Raw genomic sequence first — 26,041 nt, 5'->3', positions numbered from 1 at the left:
CACCTATATGGGATACTAATTTCTTCCTGTGGAGGTAGGACTCCACTAAGGGTCAGCATTGAGCCCCTTCCTATTTGCGATCGTCATGGATGAGTTGTTAAAGTCGATCCAAGAGATGGTCCCGTGGTGCATGCTTTTTGCAGATGACATTGTGTTAGTTGCTAAAACTAAACATAGCCTCAATACGAGGTTAGAAGAATGGCATGCAGCTCTAGAGGACAAAGGATTAAGAATTAGTCGCTCGAAGACCGAGTATCTACATTGTGAATTCAGTGTAGTTGGAGACGACGGCGACTCTGAAATCACCATTGAGGGTCAAGTGGTTCCGCAAGCTACTAAGTTCAAATACTTAGGATCGTTTGTACAAAAATATGGGATCATTTGTACAAAGAGATGGGGAGATGGACAGTGACGTAACCCATCGCATTCAGGCGGGCTGGTGTAGGTGGAGAGCAGCTACTAGGGTTTTGTGTGATATGAGGTTCTCAAGTAAATTAAAAGGGAAATTTTAAAGAATCACGGTTAGACCTGCTTTGTTATATGGGATAGACTGTTGGGCCATCAAGAAAAAAAAAGTGCGTAAGATGCAGGTGGCAGAGATGAGGATGCTGAGGTGGATGTGTGGGCACACAAGGTTGGATCGAATAACAAATGAGGTTTTTAGGGAACAACTAGGAGTTGTTATTATATGTGAAAAAATAAAAGAGGGGAGATTGAGATGGTATGGACATGTGAAGAGAAGACAGGTAATAACGCCAGTTAGAGCAGTGGAAACCCTAAATGTAGAAGGAAGGAGGGGTAGAGGCAGAGCCAAATTGACTTGGGATGAACGGATTAGACCGGATTTGCTAGAGTTACACCTCTCTGCGGATATGGTCCACGACATGACTTCACGGAGACGTAGGATTAAGGTTAAGGAGTCCTAGAGAATGTCACTTTTGAAACTTAGCTTTAGCGTATGGACGTAGACTCTTCTACATTTTAGGGGATTTTGTTTGTGCTTGTTCTTTTGTTGGTATGCCTATTTGGATTCTATGATTTCATATGTGCTGGTATTTGACTACGCCACTTTATCACTATATGTTTTGTTATCTGTACATGTGTATTTGTATGTTGCATGCTTTGGAGCCGGAGGTCTCTTTGGAAGCAGCCTCTCAATCCTTATGGATAGAGGTAAGATCTGCCTACATCACACATTCCCCATACCCTACTAATAGTTTTTGCTGTTGGCGGAATTTACTAAGTACGTTTGTTGTTGTATGGAGATTGTTATATATTTTCTAAATGTGTAATCCCCCTATTTTGATTCGTTTATAGTTATAGTTTGTTATGAAACCAAACTAAAGTTGGAAACCGAATCACACCAAACATGTATGAATGTTTATATTTGGATTTATGGCACATATTTAGTATTTTGAGTGAAAAGTTTTGAGACCCAGATTCATTAATAGGTGGTTCTGAAAATTTAAGTCAAAGTTTTATGTCTAAATTTATTATTTTGGGCTAATTTTTTAGACCCAAACATTTCAAGCTTAAATGAACATAGGCGGAGGAAAGGTTGCAAAAGTCGTTAAGCAGACCCTAAACGGCCGACTGGGGAGTTGGGTGTACTCGGAATACTCGGGGAGTAATCGGAAAGTACTCAGACATGGTAAATATAAAGAAAATTAATTTTTGGATATTATATATATATATGTGTGTGTGTCAAATATCATAAATTTACTACTATTTATAATAAAATAAGTAAAAATCAATATAAATAAGAGAAATACATTTTTAAATAATAAATTAATCTAAAAATTGTTAGTCATTTAGTAAATAATTGATATTTATTCTTTAATATTAAAGACATTCGAGTTGTGCTTTATTTTTTAAGCCAAAATCGGTTCAAGTTCAAAGACTAGATACGATTCTGACTGAGATTGACCACCTTTAATAAGTTCTTGGCAACTAATCAGAATTAAAGAAACTCGCCTCGTCGACATATCTTGTAGCGAGTACTCGGTGAGTACACGACTTTGAAAACCTACTTTTACAACATTGGACGGAGGTACACATTTGTGATTAGGGTATATTGAACCCAATATTTTTTGTTATTTTAAAATCGACTCATAACCGTCTAACTTGTTTTTATTATTTGATTTAGTGGCTAGATTCATATTTGGGACAATCTTTTTAGACCATAGTTTATTATTAAAAGGTAGAATATAATAATCTTTAACGTACATTATAGTACTAAAATACCAATATTCATTAAACTGATCAATAAAATCACATCACAAGATCTTGAAATCATTAATATATATCCACTTAATCATCGGTTCAACGAAATAAAAAAAACAGGGTTGGATCGTTAATCGATCAATTTTTTACTTTTTTCACGACACCCGTTTTGAGCGTATTATGGATTTATTGAGTTTTTTTTGTATTTTGGCTTTGAGTATTTTGTTTTTTTGGCCTTGAGCGTTTTGATTTAGCTCTTGGAACATCTCAAGCCAAATTCATTATTTTGGGTCATTATTAAAGCCTGAACATCTCAAGCCTAAACGTTAAATTAAAAATCGAATCAAACACATTCATATAATCGAAAGAAACAGAAAATGGAACCGTATGAACATCTCAAGCCAAATGTAGAAAATTGAATCAAACACATACATACAACCGAAAAATAAGAATCTGAAACCATATGATTTTTTGAATCCAAAAAAAATGAATTTTAGCTTTACTTTGGTTTGAACACAAGATCGACACATTCGCACAACAAGTAGTTATAGGGGTCAAGTTATTGTACAAAGGGTAAAAAAATGAGAAGTGTGAGAAGCCATAAATAATTGACATGTGTCAAGTGGAGACCAAAAAAGGGGTACAGAGGTAATTGTACACATTTTCTCTCTGCACATGCAAGACATATGTTAATACCCCTATCATTTTAGAACGTCTATAACTTTTTCGTATGATATTTTTTTAAAAAAAAAAGAAGTTTCATCATAATAAAAGCGTTTTTTATCTTTAATATGAGTATGATTTTTATTATATAAAATTTAAAACAAAACTTACGTCATTGGGTCTTTTCGCACACCATTGTGTCTTTTCGCTTATCATTGTGTCTTTTTTCATCATTGTGTCTTCTCGCACACCATTTTGTCTTTTCACTTATTATTGTGTCTTTTTCCGTCATTGTGTCTTTTCGCACACCATTGTGTCTTTTCGCTTTCCATTGTGTCTTTTTTCGTCATTGTGTTTTTTCGTCATTGTGTCTTTCAACTCATCATTATGTTTTCTTAAATACTAATAACACCGTTGTGTAATAATAATATGTAAAAATAATGATAAATAACAACAAATTATCTAATACATAAAACACAATGATTAATACATGTTACACAATAACTTGAAACGTAAAACACAATGGTGAATACGTATAACACAATAACCTAAAACGTAAGACACAATGGTGAATACGTATAACACAATGACCTAAAACGTACGACACAATGGTGAATATATATAACACAATGACTTGAAACGTAAAACACAATGAAAACAACATATTACACAATGACTTGAACGTAATATATAATGAACGCAATACTATTTTTCTCAAATTAAATGAATTTGTCATATGTCAGTCCGAATAAAAGACAATGAACGTATTACACAATGACTAAAAGTTAATGACGAACAAAACGACACAATGAAGTAATCTTTGTTTTAATTTTTGTCTTTAATATGAGTACCAACTGAAAAATATAATGATAAAAAATCTATAATACAATTCATATGAAAATTCAACTAAAAGACACAATGAACAAAAAAACACATTAAAAAACCCATTATTTTTTTATTTTTATATAATAATATGATAATCATATTAAAGATAAAAAGTCATGGACATTTTAAAATGATTGGAGAATTGACATGTGTCTTGCATGTGGAGAGAGAAAGTCAACAAAGATGGATTATTACTTTCATGCCATTTCCATTAATTTTTATTTATTAAATTACTCTAAGTCATTATAATTTAAGATCAATTGACTAGATTCCTCTCATCTTTCTCATTTTTGTTGTGCTTTGTATTTTAACTTTACCCAGTAGTTATAATCCCACATAATAAAAGGACATATTCAAAAGATAATATCGTCAATGCGATTTTAATCATGTAATAATAATTGTGCTTTCAATGTGTGCGGAAAGTAGACTATTAAAATAACTATATATGTGTAGTTATTGAGACGGTAAATAATCAAACATATTTTAAACAAATATTCAACCTGTTTATAAGATAATGCATGATCATCCAAGTTAATCCATCTACATTTATTACAACTATATTCGATATAAATATAATTTAAAATCAGATTGGCGATGGAAGTAACCTAAATGTATAAGATTATTCATAACATTGATATGATATCTAATTAAATAGATTCGGGATTGACCGACCTCCTCAGTTGTTGACCAGAAACGACGATCCACAAAGATTATCCATGACTGCAAATTGCATATTCTCCGATGGTTTCCAATGACGTTTTCTTTGATTTATGAACCAGTTGTTTATCTGTTTTTGGTCCAGCCCTGTTGATTCCGCCAATGCTATTTTGTCTGCTTCCTGCATGAACCCAACACGTAAATAATTTGATTTAACCTTAACTAAACGGGTCATGTTTAATTTGAACTAAAACCAATAGTGTCCCACATTTAAAAATCGAATAAAAGATTAAAAAGTATGTTATAAGTTTAACTTGTTTAGCCCACCAACGTGTTTCATTTAGATAAATGGTTCCTATCGGTCATATTGTTTTACACGATTTTAAGTGTATGAGTTAGGGTTGATGCCTCTGACATTTTTAATTGATCGGTTTGTGAGCCGTACAAAAAAAAATATAAAAAGTCAACCTGTTTAAAAATAGAGTGAAAAACATAGTTTAAATTTTAAGTCTATTTGCCAACCAGTTTAAGTTGTTTGCAACCCACTAACCCGTTTGACATATCTATATTATATATAATGAGGGAAAGATGGGCAAATTAAGACGGTATATTTTAAGGGATTTACAATTGTTTAAACATAAGGTACAATCTAAAATGAGGGCAAAATGATAATTGAAGCATTAAATCTCAGATGTTTTCCAATTCTCTTCAAAATAATTACAACCTTCCCCCCTCAACTTTAATAAACTTTTGTAAATATAAAGAATAGTTATAAATTTGGCCATTCATCTTTTAACCATCTATTGTTTATATTTTCAATTTTAACCCAAATACCCCCACGATTTTTAAACGGTCATAACTTTTTCGTACGTTAATATTGTTTTAAAAAAAATTGCACCATAAAAACGAGCATTTAATTCTCTTTGATTTGAATATGATATTTTCATAGTTTCTTTTCAGTTAAAAAATAAAATTTTACGTATAGCCATTTGCCGTCTGATTTTGAAGGTTAAACTATGAGTCAAGCCAGCGGTTTTTTGTCACCGAAAATTGAAACTAAACCGTTGAAAATTGCAGCCAACAAAACCAAACCATTAACAATGGTTAGGTTCTGTTTTCGTTTGTACTTCGATATTAAATTGAGTTTAAAATAAGAACTATGAATCTACTTATAACAATAAATGGTTTCACGGTTATAAACGAAACAACAAGCACCTATAAATCTACGTGATTATCAATGTTAGTGTTTCCCGCTGCATCGTGCGGGCACCCGTCTAGTAATATATAATATACCAAAGATGGGCAAATTAAGACACTTTATTTTAAGGGATTTACAAGTGATGTTGTATATGGTACAACCTTCAATGAGGATAAAAAAGTAATTCTCACAATAAAACTCACGTGTATATAATATAGTTATAATATTGGTCCTTCAATTATAATTAAACTCAAAGAATAATTACAACAATAACCCTTAATCTATTACCTATATATTATTTTAATTTTCACTTTTAACTCAAATTCCCCCATAATTTTTAAACATTAATAATTTTTTCATACTTGAATATTTTTTATTTAAATTACACCATAAAAACGAGCATATTTTTATCTTTAATTTGCTTATGATATTGTCATAGTTTTTTTTTCAGTTAAAAAAATACATTTTATGTAAGTGTGTTTGCGGTCTGGTTTTGATGATTTTAAATTAAACCGTGAACCAAACCTTTTGTAACAGTTTTTTGTCGTCGAAAACCAAGACAAAACTTTTGAAAATTGAAAACAATTGGCCAAAAGTGAAAGAAAAAAATCAACAGTCAAGTCAAACTGATGAACGGTTTTACGGTTTCAAACCGAACAATAAACACCCATAAACTTTTTACATGATTACCAAGGTTTGCGTTTCCCGCTGCATGGCGCGGGCACCCATCTAGTTTAAATAAACGCTTTACAAGATCTTAAGTGTGTACAAGTTAGAGTTAACGTGTTTGACATTTGTAATTGATGGTTTGGTTTATATTATTGAATTTGCTAATTTTCGATATTGTAAAAATTACTTACAGTTGGATATGGCCATCTGTAGTGAATGTTCCACCATTCAAGAAGTAGTTGTCTTGCCTCTTTTGGTAGTTTTCCTTTCTTCTTCTTGTTTGAGAATTCATGCTTCAGAGAACTAATGTATTTGCTGTATTTTCTTAACAGTTTTTCTTTGAGAGCGCGATTTTCATTTGCCCAGTCGGATTTCGGCTCTTCTGAAGCCTCTCCCATACTTAGATCTTCCTCTGATCTCTCTTCAGTTTCATCTGGTTATCATAGAAAATATGTAGTTTTATCAGCACTGCTAAGACTTAATAATATCAGTAATTATAAAATTTATGTAGTTTATTGTAATCATGTAGCAGGTAGTTCCAAAGGGTATATAGTGAACATATAGTTATATGTGTTTTCTTTTAACGTTTTGACTAAGAAGGACAAACACCAATTTCACTATCTTAACATTCCATAAGGGTACGTGTTGAACCTATGGTTCAACTAACTCAGCCCGTTGAATTGTAGCTTTGGTCCTTTGCTTTATGTATTATTAATAAACTAACTAGATAAATTTGAAGAAAACATAATCAAATACTATCTTTTTATTATGGTAATGTTATAATAATCAAACTCTAATATTATATTCTATAATATTAATGTTCCCTCACAGTTAGAGCCGAAGAAAATCGAACGCTCAGACTGAAACGCAAGGCTTGTGAAGATATATGATTGGCTATCACGTAGAGCAAGAACTCAATATGTTGAATGAATGAGTATGCGGAAGCAACGATTTTGCATTACACGGAGTCAATTTTTTCCAATATTAACAATAACAATAAATAAACAAAATAAGCAAAAGACAAAAACCTAGAAGAGAAACAAAATATTAAACCGAAAAATGTAGAGAACAAATAAAAAAAATTGGTTCTCCAAGTTTAAAGGTGATTTTGTAGTACGCTTGGAATTGAATGACAGAATTAGGTAGTTGGCGCCTTGGTGGTGCGTGAGGAAGCGGTGGCCAGGGCGGCCAAACCCTTTTAGAGGTCTAAAGCGAAACGAGAATTCGAGGTCCTTTATGACCTTTTATTGTTACAAAACAAAACAACTAATCACGAATATACTTGTCTTTTCAAATAACTTAATGGCTATATTCATCATCTAGTATGTTTTTTTGTCTAAATCAGAGGCCATATCCAAGTGGCGTCCTAAAGCCCTAGCTTGAGTTTACTCCCGCCCTAGAGCGCAACTTAGGTGGAAGAAAGAAGGGGGGGGGGGGGGGAGTGTTAGAAGAACCTCATCGGGAAGTGAAATAGTACATGATACCATAAGCTTCCAATACGTGGGAGGAGCCCGAGGCGCTGATCGCGTGCCTATTAAAGAATGAGCCGGCGGAACTCCAGGTTATGGAGTTACTCGAAATGCTGCCAAAATATCAGTATTCTATTTAATTATTAATTTTAATTGATCAAATTGCATTTTTACGCATTTTGGAAAAGGTTCTGTTTGTTTTTGCTTAAAAGGTCTGCAATGGGCTTATGTATGCGAGCGCGTAGACATAAGCCTCTGGAGACAATTTTTTTTTGTTTTTTAAGATCTGAAAAATGCTTTTACGGTCTTAAAAAATAAGTTAATATTCAACTTTTTCACACCCTACCAACACCCACCGTCTGCCACCACCACCACCACCCATCGTCCACAACCACCCATCGTCCATCACCACCACCACCCACTGTCAGTCACCACCACCGTCCATCACCACCACCACCTCCGCTGACCACCATCACCACCACCGTTCTTCACCACCACCCACTATTCTCCACGACCATTGTCTACCACCAATCGTCCCCCACTACCGTCCCCCATCATCCACCACCACCCACTACCATAGTTCGTACATCACCACCAATTATTTTAGCAGTCTACAGACGTTAAAAACAAATATTCTTCTTCTTGCAGACTACAGAGGTTTGGTCCACATCTTCTTCACCTATGTCTGTAGATGTGATCCGCAAACTGCATACATTTTTCCTCAGAAAAAACAATCAACACCTAAGTGATACATGTTCTTTCGATTTCTCCAAGCAAAGCTCTTCGCATCGCAATGCCGTTTCCAAAATTTGCAGATACAAATCAAGAAATTGGCCCTATTTGCTATGTGATTCAAATCCAACATAGCGTCCATAGGTGCATAAAACGGGGCAGTTTGCGATAAATCACAGTGTGTATGGTTTAGATAGCCATGATGCACACAACATTACATACTACATTCGGTGCTGTCAACTGGTAAGCAAAATAGCTAAAAGAGGTTTGTAATAGGTTTGGAATAAGGAAATGTAATATCGTGAAAATTTCGGATAAAAAATAACAAGTATTCAAAGTACAAGGACCAAAAGTGAAAATCTGTATTTTTGACCCATCGCGTACAGCGATGGGTTGCCACAAAAAACAAGAAAAAGATAGGATCGCTATACGCGATGCCCCAAAGCTCACTCGTCATCAATGAAGAGGCCTGATAGCCGTGACACGTGCCCCGCCACGTGGGGACACGTGGCACTGCGTGTCCAGCCACTTGGCACATGTGGCAAGGCTATACGCGATGACCTCCAAATGGTCCATCTCGAAGCGTGCCCCGATCACACCTCAAAATCCGTCCAAAAACACGAAGTTTTCTCGAAGTGTGTGCCCAAATACCAACATTTCCTTGAAGTATGTGCCACCACGATACGAGCTGACACCATGGCTCGAAGTGTGTGCCGACGAAGATGACGACTGACGTGCCTCGATTCACGTGGAAGGAAGTGTTGATCAAGATTAGTCTTGAAACGTGAAAGTGTTGAGGTGCCGCACGAAAGTCTAAGAAATACAAGCCAACCAAGGTAGGAGTAATGCCCGAATAAAATCTTCCCGCCTCCTTCATTCCTACTGCCTCCTTCGGTGAGAAGTTCCCTTCCTTCTAGCCGGAATTTTATTAAAAATGGGAGCGTATGGATTGATTCGGATTAATTATTAATATAAAGGCTTAGACCTTAGTCGAGGTATATTCGATACCTCGAGAAAATAAATAAAGAATATATAAAACAAAGAAAATATAAAACAAAAGAAAATATAACAAAGAAAGTATAAATAAGAGATATGTATATATATAATAATTCTTTGTTAATAATAAAAGTATTATTTAAGTTTCTTAAATAATAATAAAGTATATGTTTCTTCAAGAAGAAGAAACGCAGTGTTTAGAAAAGTAAACAAGTCAAACTAAAGGTTTAAACTTGTTAAATAAAGAAAAGTTATTTTGAACTAAATGTTCAAAAAGAAAATATAATCGAGGTAAAGATTATACAAAATAGACTAAAGTTCTAAAGCTAGATTATTGTTCTAGTAATAATAAAAAGTTGCACTCGTACTATAGGTCCGAGATAGCAAAGACAAATCGATCAATGAAGAGAAGCTGATTTTTTCAAAGGTGAATACGCCCCAAACTTTAGCAGTAGTAGTAGATGAAAAGATAATTCATACAACAAAAGCAATGATCTTCCAAACATTGCTAGGAGATGGTTTGGTGCAAGTTGCATAATACCTTAATGCGAAAGAAGTATGAGCTTTTGTTGAAGTTCGATACCTAGGAGCATATCTAGTTAAAAAGAGCATGTCTACAAACTCTGAGGAGTGCACAAGAAAGTTTAAAGATGAAAGAGATCGAACGTGATTGTAGAGGAGTTTGTTGGTAAGTTAATTAGTACAAGAGCAAAATATTTAAGCCTTCGGTATAATCTCAAAGACAAGGTAATCAAAAGAATACTACTTAATTCAGTTCCAAGAACGTTTGTTCCTATCATAGCATCCAGGGTGGATCTACGGCTTGGCTACGGTGGGCCGGTGCTTACCGTACGCTTGCCGGAGTGCCGTGTTTTTCGGTACGCGTTAGTGTATTATGAGTCAAGAATCAATTAGTGCCCACGGTCTATTACCTTAAGAGAGAAGAAGAAGAAGAAGGTAGTGCTAGAAAGAAAATTAGTGATGCGAGAAGAGAGCAAAGCTAGTCGTTTTTTTCTTTTCCGGTGGACTCCAAATTCTTTGAGGAAGAAGACTCTTTATTATATTATTTCATGTTTATTAGAGAGTATTGAAAACTTTTATATAGCCTAAAGACAAAGTCAAATGCCTAAAGTTATATCATTATATTATATTTATCATTTACTTGTTCTCTCTTGCATATGCGTGATGGGGCGAGGAGTTGGAAGTTTTAGGGTTACAAATTTTATGAACACCGTTACACCCCAGAGGAGTTGGAAGTTTTAGGGTTACAAATTTTATGAACACCGTTACACCCCAAAGGCAAAGGTGCAAAATGTTAGGGGGGGAGTTTTTGTCGCCCTTCATCACTTTTGTTTTATTATTATTATAATTGTTTTTGTGTATGATATATATATACACACACACATACATACATACATACATATATGGCTACAACACCATTGCACCCCTAAAACAAAACCCACGCCTTGCTGACTAAGCGCCACATGACGTAAGTCGCCCCATTTTATAGCCCTTCCACTACACAGTCTTACTCAATGTCTATTCTTTAGTTTATACTTTTATTTACCGTTCATTTGGTTTTTATTTGTTACTTTGTTTTATTGGTTATATTGTTATAAAAATAGTACTTTATTTGTTAGATTTAAAATTGTTATTAGATTTAACTTTCATTGATCACTAAATACTAAATACCCGTAAAAGTAATACTAATATCTACTTATTTCAAAAAAGTTTGAATAAAAGTAATCAGTTTATAAAGGTTGAATTATTAGGTGCAACAAAAGTAATCAATTCAATAAAAGTTGAATTATTAGGTGAAGTAAAATACAGCTGGCACTCTGATATGATGGTATGAGAGTTGTTAAGGTTTAGAATCTTATGATTTCAAGTTTAAAATCTGACTCAAGAGTAGTTTTTTTTATAGTGGTGGGTCTCATTTTTTATGGTGATCTTAGGTGAGTCAAGCATGGAGTGTCAAAACCGGCATGGATGGTTGACATCCTATTTCAAAAAAACTAACTCAAGCATTGTGGGTAACGTTGCTCAAAACAAAAGGGTGCAGTAAATACCCGAAAGTTCATTTCGCTCTGGGCCTTCATAATGGTAGGCTAGCCCTTTTTTCTTTGACCCAACTGTAGGTCCCAAAACGACCCCCGAACGGTTTAGCTCTCGATAAACGTGTTGAGACGGGTGCGGTAAATCAAACGACCGAAAAATAATATAAATTTAATAAGGATAGTAACCGATCTCATTATCGGTAAAAGATTAATACATTAAACTAGAACCGACCCACCCAAGGTGAGCTCCCCTTGGGTGGTGATTTACAACATCAAACACACATATAAAAGACTACAAGTGATTCTATTTATAGCCTAATACATAATCTAGAAGCTTTCTCCCTGTTAAAGATAAACGCGTGTTGAAGCTCTCGTTTCGTGTCTGGTTTTCTTGTCGGCCTCAATTATTTGCTTGATCATTAAGTATATAACGGATTTCGTAATTTGATATCGCAAGTCACACTTTTTGGTCTTACAATCACCCCCTTGGCTTGTGATATCAAAACATCGTCGAACTATGCCTCGCATTTTCACGAATCAACCCGATAAAGCCGAAGCCTCTTCAATCACCCCCTAAAGGTGTGATCCACCTAATTCATTCATGAAGGAGTTATCGCTTCTTTATCCATCTTGGATCTTCAAGCAGTATAGGTTTAGAAGAACTACCGGGGACATCGATCATATGAATAAAGCTTGCTATTTCCTCTTTAAGTCCAAATTCGTATCCAATTTGTTCAAAGTTCCTCAACTTCTCGAACGGCTCGAAAATAACATAGAAATAATATGCTTTGAATACGGTCCAACAATGATAAAAAACCCAAACTAATTTGACTTTCTTCAGTTGGTCAACCCCGAAAAATAATTATTTCTTGCAAATGTTAGACCCAAATGTCCAAGAGAATTATACATTTGGCCCACATAAATAATCCAGCCCAAGAATAAACTACTTGCTGGTCCATTAACAAATAGTTTAGCAGCCCATACTATGGTTCACCTGGCCCATCCCCATTCAGCCTAAGCCCATTTCATTTGTTTAGGGCACAAAAGAAAGAACATGCATATGAACATATGTCATATAATGACCAGCCGTCATCACCAGCCGCCACCTTCATTCCGGGCGTCAAAAAAATGATTCCGGTGACAGCGGATTTCGCTGGAAAACCGCCTTCCGGCCTCAGCCGCCACCACTACAGCCCCTATAACCGAGCATCGTCCTCTCTTCTCACATTCGGCCACCACAACGGCCACTCATGACCACTGGTGACTGGCTTCTCCCGCTGGAGAAGCCATCTCCGGGCACTGACCACCCCATCGATGGCCAAACACCACCTTAATAGCCAATATTTACTGCCGTCGGCTTCCTTCTCACCGAAAAAACAAATTCTGGCCAAACGCTGCCGGAAAGCCATTCCGGCCACCACATCCTTTCACCATTACAGCCGCGACCACCCATTCATCTTAAACCGCCGCCACTGTTGCCGCCCATGTTTATCTTCAAGGTTTAAAGGCCACCAGATTAGGGTTCCGGTGATTATTCCGACGCCGCTTTCCTGTCTTCTTTATTTCTTTAGCCGTTCGCCACCACCATCACTCTTACAATTACCATCTCATAACACAACACCATATTCACACACGGCTAAGAACCCTAGCTGCCACCACAGAATCACCACCAGATCTGAAACTCGAGACAAACTTCAAACACTTTTATTTCCTTAAATCATCAAACTTTATTTCCAAACGCCAAACTTTATTTCCAAAACTTCAACAGATCTTCAAAAACTTCAAGAAATTAACATCTTGGTTCGGGTAATAGCGGAAATAGAACCCGAATATCAAGAGCAAAGTTGAATCATAAGATTCGACCCGCTCTAATACCAATTGTAGGTCCCAAAACGACCCCCGAACGTTTTTGCTCTCGATAAATGTGTCGAGACGGGTGCGGTAAATCAAACGACCGAACAAAATAATTAAATATAATAAAGATAGTGATCGATCTCGTTATCAGTAAAAGATTAATACATTAAACTAGAACCGACCCACCCAAAGTGAGCTCCCCTTGGGTGGTGATTTACAACATCAAAAACACATATAAAAGACTACAAGTGATTCTATTTATAGCCTAATACATAATCTAGAAGCTTTCTCCCCGTTGAAGCTAAACGCGTGTTGAAGCTCTCGTTTCGTGTCCGATTTTCTTGTCCTCAATTATTTGTTTGACCATTAAGTATATAACGGATTTCGTAAGTTACTTGAATGAAATAAAATACAAGAGTTGTATTCACAAAGGTTGGTTCTGGAGAAATGGGTTAAGTGACCCTTTATATAGGGTCCCCATTTCTATAACAATTACATGTTGTCATTACAAAATAAACGTACTGAGGTATGTATTACACCGACTCTTAGCGAATATAAAGACATACATAATCCTAAAACTAATATAGAATATTGGCTCTACACCAACTTATATTTTTACCCGGTTTATTTTGTGCCTAACGTAGAGAAAATTCTTGGATCCGTAGCATCCATCGAGTAGTATTAAGAAGTTGACAAGATGCCACTTGAAGAAGTAGTTAGAAGAATAAAGGCTTATGAAACTTAACCCGAAAAACCTAAACCTAAAAAATCGTAAAAAATTTGGATTGGATTTCAGGTTTGGATTTAAAACTTTGAAATCCTAAAAACCTTAATAAAAACAATCCAAAACCGAAGAACACCCCAAACAAGTATCTCATTAATTTGAAAAAAACAGAAAAATGGGCATATAAGATTCTAAGAGCATCCACAACAAGCTTCATCTCTCTAGGTTCAGATCTACGTGACGGACGGCAAACTTGAGGAAAGCCAAGTTCACCATTGTGGAGAGAGGTCTTTGAGAGGAAGGTTTGCTCCTACAAACTTGAAACAAACTTGATGTGGCATATTCACTCTCTCTTTCTACCTCACATACATATATATATATATATACACACACATTATATGTATATAACTTTAATAATTTTTTAATATGTTTGTTGTGAAGAAAAGTAAGGTGTTTAGGAAAAGTTTGAAATATGATATGGCGATAATGGGACGGTTTATGAAGGTAGATTGATGATTAATTCGAGAGAGATGATTGAGTGGGGGGTGGCCGGGTGGGCCATAGGTAAGGAAAAGTGGAAATGATAATGCAAGGTTATTTGTTGTGTCGAATCGCAAGCAGAGTCCATAAATTCTGTGAGTCTTTTAATCTATATGTATGTACGATAAGAAACCAAACGGAGATTTTAACCCAACCTCAACCTCAACCTCAACCTCAACCTCAACCTCAACCTGGGTGGCCCTACCATATATATATATATTTTTTTCACAGTACTAAACCTAGGTTAAACCCACGCATTTATTGTCATATATACATGCAATTAATATATGTAGATTGTAGCATTATAAGTTATGCTGAAACATTTATATATTATTACATGCGATATCTAGATGTGTTAAAATAAATGATTTGTTGATAACAATCCGTTAAAAAAATTTGTTTATAACAATAACTATAAGCAATGACTATAAGTGTGTACGAAAGATATATAATGCACTGAGAAAGAGAATTAGAATAGAAAATTAAGGTAAACAAACTGTTTTATGTCAGCACTAGCTAGATAAAAATAAGAATTCGGAATTTATAAAATTATATATTTTAAAACTTATAAAAGAAAAACCAAATAGAACTAAACTTAATTAATTATATTAATATAATGATCAAAACAAAATTTTGAAAAAATCTAGTCTGTTCGACTAGTGTCACTTGGCATTTTCTGGTTGGATTCAAATCCAGTCGGATGATGATTAAAATTCGGGATGATAGACTGTCTTGGTAAACATTCTTGAGAGTTCACCAGTAAAATTGATCAAAAGAAAAGTAGACATTTTAGAAAATTTTCCATAATATTAACGGAGTGATTCTACAAGAAATGAGGATGTTACTTCCTATGAAAACAAGTCAAGGGTTGCTCATGAATCGAGCCCGAGTTAAGTCAGAGTGGTTCAAGCTCGAGCTCAAATTTAAACAAGGTTGCTCGGCTAAGCTCAAGCTTGAAGTTAAACGAGTCTATGATTGAGCCAACGAGCCTTGCCAAGCTTAGGCCGAGCTCGGATCAGGTACAAAAATGAGCCAACTCGGCTCAGATCGTTTCAACTTCAAGTTTTTTTATGTAGTCTTATTTGAGCTTTTATCAAGCGAGCTAAAAACCTAAGCTCCGAGGCACAAGTTTTTTGAACAACCCTTTATTATTCAAGTGTAATATCATATTTTCATCATACCAAATCTCTTTTATTACTAATTAAACCATCACAACATTTGGGTAAAATGTTGCAACTCTTCTCAAATTAAAGTCTATGTTAATTAGTACAACCGCCAACACTCTAGCAGTTACATAAGTGGAGACTTCATCGTAATTAAGACAAAGTGTTGTGGATGGCCATGAGGGCGCCACCATGGGAATGTGACTTGTTTTTATTGGTCTTAGCTTCTCCCCCTTTTTAGCGTCTGCCAACTTGTTGGCGCCTCCCCCATTGGTGCCCCTGACGCGCATGTGTTCAGCGCACCAGAAGCTGCTAACATTACCATGGGTGAAGCCCATATGACCTTCCACAACACATATATACCACCACTCTTAATTAGTACTAATTAGAGTTACTAATAGTGATTAGTGGTAACATATCAGTTGCATCAAATACCACTTTCTCGAAACTAAGCTTCTTGCAATACTAAACCAAGTTGGCATTGAAGATTAGTATCATGTATCAACTTATCTTAGTTACCTCTGATGATTAGTTCAATTCAAATTTTTATAGCCATGAAAATCTTAAACTTCTCACCACCCGCGGCACCCTACATGAAGCCCAGCAGCGTTGCTCCTCGAACCCTGCTTGGGCATCACCTTGAACCTTGCCAAGGTGTTGCGTCAGACATCGCCAAGGAGACGATGCCCCTTGGAACCCTTATCGTTTAGGGGCTTCGCTACTTAGAACCATTAGATGTTTCATACGGAGAACTACTTCAGATCGAGGAGGCATCATCACCGCAGAAGACCATGATATAGAACTAACAATACAATAAACGAAATTCTGATGGACAAAGTATATGACTCTATATACATAAGATGCATGATAATTATATCCTTGATAGTAATTGTACGGAAATATATATACATATAGAGAGAGAGAGACCTGTGTAGTTGGTTAAAGAAGTTCCATTGCATAGATCGGAAAGTTGTGTCTGCATATCCTTCAAAAACATGGTAGCTTCATCGAATGGACGAGCTAACTCCGATCTGTATCGGTCCAGCATCTCACAGTAAGTTTCCTACAAAACATGAATCACTCACAAATTAATTAGCCACATGCAGAAGAAATAAGCACATATATAGTAGTACGTCACTACAATCTAACAACCATGAATTCGTCAAGCTCTGGATCCTCGCCTACGCAAGAACTCGCACTGAACCTCCGACTGAAATTATTCTCTCTTACAATTTCATTGGACAGATTCGCCATATCCGGTGGAGCTCCCACCTGATAACAATCAAACACGCATACATGGTATGTGATTCTTCATCAACACTAGCAGAGATTTCGTTTACAACAAAACAGATACGTTCACAATTATTTTTTTACAGATCCAGATGGTTTATCAAAACCATCTAGGTTTCTAGGTGGTTTTGTTAATCACTTTGTCAAGTCGTATAACTTGACTAGTTTTCAAGCTATGATTAACAAAACCACCTAGGTCTGCAAAAAAAAATCCGTACCCTTTCTTTCTCACACACGCATGCTCGTACCTTTTGACAGGCGATATAAGCGTGAAGCATTTTAGGGTAAAGCGGATGAGACATGATTTTGGCTCGATTTGTAGACGAAAATTCGTCTTCCACCTCTTCGGCTAATCTATTACTCTCGTTGGATCCAAACACGGCAGGAATCTTGCGCTTCTGTGGAACATCATCCTGTGTCGAGTGATCATCATCATCATGATGATCCCGTACATGGTCATGATAACTCATTACTCCGTACATGTCCTCCATATATTATCAATCGATGGATCAATAAATAATAATAAGACCTTGGGACATGTGATTGAGATGTGAATTTGAAAAGAAAGTAGTATAATATGGGCAAAAGATGTTTATTATTATTATTATTATTATTATTATTATTAGCGTACAAACAAGAAGAAGAAACTAGCCCCAGCAGCAGCAGCAGCAGCAGCACCTGAATGTGTAGTCTCGTCCATCATGAATCATGCACCATCCTCCTTCCTTTTTTGGATATTCCCACGCGCCACTCACGCGAGTTGGTTACTTGATTGGGAAAGTGGGGTCACTCCACTTCTGATCCGTTGGATGTGTTTTTAAGGTGTAGTTCTTAGTTAGGGTTTCCATGCCACCTATATATCTTTATTTATTTATTACACAAAAGAATTAAGAGCATATGTTTAATTAAGTTCACACTTAATTATGTTTTTAGGTTATTTCTATATTTTAGTTGGATGGTAAGGTGATTATTCGGATGTAAAACACGAGATCAATAATCTAATCCCTATATAATGTAACATTTAACGGTTCAAAAAAATATTATGTTTTTAGTTGTGGTCGTGTCTAAAAACTAAACAAGTTTATTTACTAGTCACGTAAAAAGGTTGGGGGTTGTTAACAGTGCCCCCAGACGATGTTTAACCCCGCCAATTCCCTATTTTCTTGCTCCGACATTGTCCATCTTCTTCAAAATTTGTCCATCTTCGCCATCTCCCACCTACAAATTCGTTAACGATGGTTTTTTGTATATGTACAAGGCCGACAATAATCAAAACATCATGAACTAAAAGTAAACGTGGACATCAATTTTATAGCTACTCCCAACTAGTATTTGAAAACATAATTTATAAATTCAACCGTGTTTGAATTACAATCATCTTTAAAAATTCCCTTTTTGTTTCAGAAATCAAAGTGTAGATATTAAGAGCATTATTATGGGTTGGTACTACTTACGATATAACAAAATAATTAAGTATTAGTTGACCAGAAGAAGTTATGATCGAGTTCCGCACTAACCGACTATCAGTTCTACTACAAGCAATCATTTTCAAATGTCAATTGTTGGTTAATTGCAAGACAAATATTTTTGTAATCATCTTGTAATTCTATATTTATAGTTTTATAAAACTAATTTTTATCTTTATATTTTTAATATTTGTTATTTAATAATTTTTTTTATTGTTTTTTTTTTTTTTGATAATTAATGGGAACATAATTTATTGGGTTAATATTTATGATCTAAATTTAAATTAAAAAAAAAAAAAGACGGCAAGTGGGATGAGCTTGGTTAGCGCATCCCTCACCCCAAGTTGGGTTGATTAATTTGAGTTGAAGTATAGCTTGGCAGTGAATTGTCACGTTCAGATTGGTTAGTGGCGCGGACTCATTTGGAAACATGATGGAAAGTACCCTTTTTGGCCTTAGGGGTGGGGTGGTTCAATTTTCATCACTTACCATATCTAATGGGTGGTGTGCCACCTCACCCCATCATATTTTATCACTAGTGATGAAATTTAGTGTGGGTGGTGTTAGTGTGATATATATATATATATATATATATATATATATTATATATATTATTAATATTATAGGGTAAGAATCATAAGAGAATTCTTTACAAATTGAGAACTTTGAGAACCATTTTGGACCACTAAAAACATCTTTTAAAAAAATATTTAAAAAAATCATAAAACAAAAAATAAAAAAAAATTAAAAAAAGTAAAAAAACCAAAATTCTTATATTTGATTCCGGTTTCATTAAAAAAAAATAAAAAAAATACAAAAAAAAACGTCGTATTATACACATATGTATAATTTTATATAATTTTTAATTACGTAAAAATAAAAATTTTGGTTTTTATACTTTTTTTGATTTTTGTGTGTTTTTTTATTTTTGAGTTTTTTGTGGTTCAAAATGGTTTTCATAGTTCTCAATTTCAAAAAGGTTCTCTCATGATCCTGATCCTATATATATATATATATATATATATATATATATATATATATATATATATATATATAGGATCAGGATCATGAGAGAACCTTTTAGAAATTGAGAACTATGAGAACCATTTTGGACCACAAAAAACCAAAAAAAAAAAACATAAAATAAAAAAACACACAAAAATCAAAAAAGTAAAAAAAACCAAAATTCTTATTTTAACATCCCGGTTTCATAAAAAAAACTCGGTTTAGCCAAATTATACACATATGTATAATATATACATATATGTACATTTACATGATTTTTTTTATACACGTGTATAATTTAAGATAAATGACACTGTACATATGCGTATATTACGTAACTAAAGATTAAATAAAATTATACATATGTATATAATACGACGTTTTTTTTTATTTATTTTTATTTTTTTTAATGAAACCGGAATGAAATATAAGAATTTTGGTTTTTTTACTTTTTTAAAATTTTTGTTATTTTCTGTTTTATGATTTTTTAAAATATTTTTTTCAAATGTGTTTTTAGTGGTCCAAAATGGTTCTCAAAGTTCTCAATTTGCAAAGGGTTCTCTTAGGATTCTTACTGTGTGTATATATATATATATATATATATATATATATATGTATGTATGTATAGAAATAGGTTGAATTTCCATCACTAAATCCCCATAACTCGTTATCACCATCACGCAAACCCCCTCATCACTCGTGATGAAAGGGGTGGCGGCGGTGTTCGTGAGCTCATCACGAGTGATGGGGTGGCTATCACGGACCACCCCGTCCCCCCTTATAAGACTTCGGATGTGTAGCTTGTACTATTGGAGACTTTTGAATAAATTAAAAAATCCATTAATAATCAAAAAAGTTTTAGGGTACTTGTGAGTAGATGTTTCTAGCTATTTATGGTTTGTGGATACTTAAGGGTAGAAATGAAATAACGGTATATGATTGGCCGATGAATGGATACTACCCATAGTTTCACTTTCCCTCTTAGAATACTATCTAAAACTTTTATATTAAAATAGACATACAACTCATTATTAAGTTCCAATTAACTATTTAAGTTTTAATATTACTTTTGAGAACGTACATCCAAACAAAAACTAGAGCTAAATTTCATGTATCGATATGTATATATCTTATATTTATATCAATATTTATATGTTTCATCTTAAAACCTGGAAAAGTAAAAAAGTAAAGCAAACAAAACTTAGACTCGATAAGATACTCCCACTCAATTAGGTACAGCTTTCTTTTTCTATATTTGGCTTACTAAAAGGCCTCACTTTAAGCATTCAATATTGACAAGGACGACATAATTTGGTATTTCTTCATTTTCTTGCTTCTTTCTCCAAAGACATTTCACGTTCGAAAAGACATCAACCAGAACACGATCGTAGCAATCAATGATCCTATAAATCATGGAAATCGACAAAATCATTATATATATGTATGGATTCAAATACATAATTATTGTAGCGTGTTATGGTCTATATGATTAAAAAGAAAGAAAGAAAGAAAGAAAAACATTATAATAACCTGGTAACTTGTCCATTGCTGAAATACCCCCTCCAACTGATAATTTGATAACTACATGAATCATAAAAGTACATTAGTATTTGTAAATCCAAAAAAGCTTTGAATATTTTTTATATAACAAAATTCGTGTATAACATGTAAATTCTATGGACTAAGTGTTAATAAGGTATTAAGCTAGCTAAAAAAAGAAACTTACGTGTATCACAATTTGAAGTAGAATTCCAACTCCCACACATACACAACTGACCAAACCGTCCCACGTCATGCCCGCAGGATCCACCCGTTGCCTCACACGCTTTACAAAAGGAGTCATTACTCGCCTCCACATCATACTTGACTCGTATCCCATAAGACCACTCGGATGGCCCACTAACTCGTAGAGGTGCGAGGGTATATGAACTACTATACCCTTGGCACTCTAATTTACTAAGATTTACACTCTTAATTGTATCAAAAGGTAAAGCGCAACAAACAAGTGGGCCCACCCCATAAGATAAGCCCATACGAGCGAGACCAAGAGCCATCCAACCTTCACAACCATAATACTCTTCGCAGCCCATGCCGGAAACATTTCTACATGGTACATGGTTCCCAGCTGGAAAGCCTTGAAATAGCGGTGACTGGGTCGAACAACCTAATAACATGAAGACATTATCTGCACTTGGGTTCAAGTATGGAGCCCGCCAATGCTCCACTACGAACCCATTTCCTCTTCCTCCTAGTACGATGGAGTCACAAGTGGACAAATGTGGATCGTGTAACGTCAGTGACCGATAAGCGTAGTCTATATTTAGAACCCTGTACGAGCCAGAACTAATATGAAACATAAGAACATCATTGATGCAAAACAAGAGGTCTCTAAAGCCCGAGTGACCACATCCCGATTGAATAGCAAACGGGTAATCTATAGTTATGTTGCCACAATAGGACCGACATACATGTGACGCACCGAAACTATACACTAATGGAAGAAACAATACTTGTAATGAGATAAAGATAAGGAGTCTAGACATGGTGTGGGGGGTTGACAAGATCAATTTGAGTGAAAAGAGTATGGATTTGGGAATTGAAGTAGTAATTGAGTAGGGATACTTTGCTTGTGATGGTCGAAAGTGGTATGCTTTAGTGAAGAATCTTGGTGAATTGTTTATGGGTTTTCGGTTTGTCTTTTGGGGTTTTTTTATTATTTTGGGCTGGCCCAACTTTTGTGACTTTTTTTTTTTTTTTTTTTTTGCTTTAGTATGCTTTTTAAGTTTATATGGTACACTCGAATATGCTTTTTGCAACAAAGTCCGTGCTTGTTTGGTAACTATTTTAATTTAAACTTACAATTTATACATATATATTTTGTTGATTGGATTGTAACAGGCACTAATATAATAATAATGATAAGCCATGTATCGACTTAACAATAGGCAATTTGATAAAAAAAAATACTAAAATAGTGCACCTTCTTTTTGTTATTTTACAATATTTTGTTGTGCGCCTTTTTTTCTCCCCTGAATTTGATATAATAAAACCGATACGTACTAAGATAACTTATACATCTGTTATTGTTTTTCAGTAAAAGATTATCTTCATCAAAAACTTAGAAATTAGCTCTATTTTATGTATATCTATTTTGATTTGACTTTTCTTTTATTTGTTGAAAAGTTACAAATTGTAGAAAATATATTAAAAATGGGTTGATATGTTCCTTTGTCATCACAGTGACTAAATGCCAACAATACGTTTGGTACCTGACTAAGAGGCACTGAGAAACCTACAAACTGTACTAAGCCTTAGGGGTGTTGTTCGGGTAATTTTCTCGGGTTTTGGGATGTTCACATTGGAACGTAAAATAAATTGATCCAAAAACCAACCCAGTTAAGATTGTGTAATCCGGGTTTCAGGTTTAACAACATTAAAAAATAATAAATAAAGAAATAAATGAATATATTATTATTCAACATTAACACTATCAGACTTAAAACCACATCTTTCAAACCTTTATAAAACCATTGTCAAGTTTAATGTAAAACCATATTCAAATTTAACAAAAATTATACCTTAAAGATTATCATATACAGTAGTAATATTATAGTGTCAAAATTATATTAAATCATATACAGTTAAAAAATCAAATGGGAGATCAACCATAAAATGAATTCATGGATCATCACACATTCGTTCATCAGAATCTATCCAAACCCATACCCAAATTAGAGATAGCTTTTCTAATTATTATAATTTTTTGAACGGCAAGTTGGATCACTGACCCACCCGATTATCTCTATTCTTTGAGTACCAGAGACCACCCTAAGGAGAAAACTCACTATAGGCGAGAGAACTCACTGGTCCAACCTAAAACCCCTATTTTGTTGTAGGTGAGACTTAAATCCAATACCTCTTTTTGATTGGCAGCCACTTGAACTAAGGATATTTGCTTCTAAATTTATTATTAATTTTCAAGACTTAAATCCAATACCTCTTTTTGATTGGCAGCCACTTGAACTAAGGATATTTGCTTCTAAATTTATTATTAATTTTCATTATACTTTGAACGTCACATCATTACATTACATCAAAATTGTATTTATCTTTAGAATGCTTATAATTAACAAGTATACCCATTTTCTAATCTATTACTTAAAACTAATGTATGTAAACACACAACACACATACCACATAAGAATAGTACTTGAAATTACTCATGTACAAGATCCACATGCTCGATATATTGTATTTAAACAAAATACTATATGCATCTATACGCATACAAACATGCATGAATAGGTTTGTTATGGTCAGAAATCACAAACCATATGGCTTAAAAATAAAAACTTCATAAACTGAAACTCAAACCAGTGTCACCTAAAACAAAACTAGATATGCAATTCAGTATTTACTACCTTCGATTAGTTAACTTCTGCAAGAATTTAAGTAGGCGGTTTAAGATACATCATGTAAATCTTATACCTCAAATGTTATCAGGCACATCCCCTAACGTTGAAAGAGCAAAGGGTGCAATAGCCACATTGAATGTCTTGGACCCCACTATATCAATATGCTTCATTTCATAATCACCCTCCTACATGTAATTAAACAATCAAGAAAAAAACAATAAAAAGTAAGTACAGGAAAAAAATGATAACTTTTTAGCATTAAGATATGAAATTTTAGAATTTCTTCCTTCATAAAAATGACTACAAGTGTGTATACAAAGTGCATATAGTGTATATGCACATTTGTGTTTTAGACGAAGGAACTATCAATACCATATTTTTTTATAATAAATCCTAGACACACTGAAATCTACATGCATATGGAAAAAAAGAAGAATTGGTTTTTGCAGTTTTCAACACTTATTGGTTCTGAAAAGAACACCCCTATTAAGAAATAATCGAGTAAATATATACTAACCATTCTTCCTGTAGGAGTGGTTAACGGGCATGCTGACGAATATTCAAAACTATTATTAGGAAGTATAACCGGTTGTTCACCTATAACTCCAATACCCCTAAAAAGAATATATCAAATTACATCATGCTTACAAAAAAAAGTCAATATAAGAATTTGTTATTATGGTCAACGCAGTATCATACCAAACATCCTCAGATTTCTCACTAGCATTGGTAACTATCCAATGCCTCTTGAGAAGTTGAACGGGCCGGTCTGAATTGTTGGTAATTCTTATTCGATAAGCAAAGAAATATTGGCCTCGCAAAGGTTGACTTCGCCCTTCAATGTACACACTCTTGGCTTGAACTCTGATCCCCTAAAAACATCTTTTTTTTAATTATAAATTGGTTGAAACTTCTAAGATTCTTAAAACAGAACAGAACTAAAAAAAGACAGAAAGACAGTTATAATACCAAGGTTGTTGCATCACTTGAGCATTTCAACAGATAGTGAGGCGCAATTTCTTTTATCTGATTATGATATCTTGCTGCATCCTAAAAGAGCATAAAAGAAAACAACAATGAACAAGATACACGCATATACATATATACACACACACAATTATACATCAAATTTGTCAAGTTTTAACAAAAAATTAGGGAAAATTGGTACCTCAAACCTCTCATTTTCAACGGCTTCCTTCATCAAACCTTGAAGCCTTAAAACAGGTTCTTCTTCTTCAAATAATTTCAAGGAATCACGAATTCTAGCAGCCTCTTCGTAATTCTACAAAAGTATTGTGTTAAAACTGTTAAAATACATGTATGTTTCTAATTCAATATCAAACATATGTTATATGTAACTGTGTTCTAATTGTTTGTGTGTCTTGTTGTTTCATGAACTGTGCTACTGAATATGGGCTTACGAATTGGGCTGTTGCTGAGCTAGAAACGGGTTCTACTCAACATATGGGCTGGTGTAGAGTTAATGTGATGCGGATATTTAAATCGGGTTCTATATCTTCTTCATCTAGGTACCTAATCTGCATGTTCAAGAAGAGTTTTGTCTCTCCCAATTCATAACATACGTATGTCCCAAGCACACATCATCTTCATTATTTCAAGAGGCTCTAACGAGGTTGTCGTTGAGATCTTCTAAATTAGACAAGATTTGTTGTTGTATCTCTTTATTTCTATTTGTTAGATTTTTTTCATGATGAATTTAGTGCCGGTTGGTATTAAGAAGGTCCGGTCCAGATTCTGTGTTTATTAACATGATTAGTTAATTATAATTTTTATGCATTTAAGTAAATAACCCTAACCTAAACCCTAAATGAAGCTATTAGAGTCACATAATTCAAGTATTAATCACAAAATTGGCATGAATTGGAGAGACGACGATGACGACAACAACAAGAAGAAGAAGAAGATAAAGTGAAAGTGAAATGAGTGCAGAAAGAAAGAAATAAGAAGGAAACCTCAGAGATGGCGGCAATTTCCATTTGCTGTTTGATCAAGGCATACATTTGATTCCGTTCAA

The 26,041-nt window shown here is 34.4% G+C and overlaps 4 protein-coding genes across 5 annotated transcripts; 1 reads left to right on the top strand and 3 right to left on the bottom strand.

Annotated features, from left to right (window-relative positions):
- The first annotated feature begins 584 nt into the window (after positions 1-584).
- Positions 585-926, top strand: LOC143537863 (uncharacterized). Its single transcript, XM_077031534.1, has one exon. The coding sequence runs from the start codon at positions 585-587 to the stop codon at positions 924-926; it is 342 nt and encodes a 113-aa protein (XP_076887649.1).
- Positions 927-4,353: 3,427 nt separating this feature from the next.
- LOC143537862 (homeobox protein knotted-1-like 6) lies at positions 4,354-17,611 on the bottom strand. The gene is made up of 5 exons (XM_077031533.1): positions 17,369-17,611; positions 16,983-17,102; positions 16,758-16,893; positions 6,487-6,728; positions 4,354-4,609 (listed from the first exon to the last, which is right to left on the bottom strand). Exons 1-5 carry the CDS (start codon positions 17,609-17,611, stop codon positions 4,448-4,450), a joined length of 903 nt encoding a protein of 300 aa, XP_076887648.1. The 3' UTR covers positions 4,354-4,447.
- A 3,091-nt stretch (positions 17,612-20,702) lies between these two features.
- Positions 20,703-22,341, bottom strand: LOC143537857 (uncharacterized). 2 transcript variants are annotated; one of them, XM_077031528.1, is made up of 3 exons: positions 21,318-22,341; positions 21,122-21,172; positions 20,703-20,994 (listed from the first exon to the last, which is right to left on the bottom strand). In XM_077031528.1, the coding sequence occupies exons 1-3, from the start codon at positions 22,132-22,134 to the stop codon at positions 20,945-20,947; spliced, it is 918 nt and encodes a 305-aa protein (XP_076887643.1). In that variant the 5' UTR covers positions 22,135-22,341; the 3' UTR covers positions 20,703-20,944. The 2 variants fall into 2 exon arrangements, with proteins under 2 accessions (XP_076887643.1, XP_076887644.1); XM_077031529.1 differs by lacking the exon at positions 21,122-21,172.
- Positions 22,342-24,068: 1,727 nt separating this feature from the next.
- Positions 24,069-26,041, bottom strand: LOC143537853 (uncharacterized). The gene is made up of 6 exons (XM_077031525.1): positions 25,980-26,041; positions 25,175-25,288; positions 24,976-25,056; positions 24,706-24,878; positions 24,524-24,620; positions 24,069-24,191 (listed from the first exon to the last, which is right to left on the bottom strand). Exons 1-6 carry the CDS (start codon positions 26,025-26,027, stop codon positions 24,081-24,083), a joined length of 624 nt encoding a protein of 207 aa, XP_076887640.1. The 5' UTR covers positions 26,028-26,041; the 3' UTR covers positions 24,069-24,080.

This window comes from Bidens hawaiensis, unplaced genomic scaffold (assembly GCF_021521415.1).
Source record: "Bidens hawaiensis isolate Kalapana, Puna unplaced genomic scaffold, B.hawaiensis_p1.1 tig00011411_1, whole genome shotgun sequence".
Lineage (NCBI taxonomy): Eukaryota > Viridiplantae > Streptophyta > Magnoliopsida > Asterales > Asteraceae > Bidens > Bidens hawaiensis.
The sequence above is the reverse complement of the archived record's forward strand: the minus strand, read 5'-3'. Positions and strand labels throughout refer to the sequence as shown.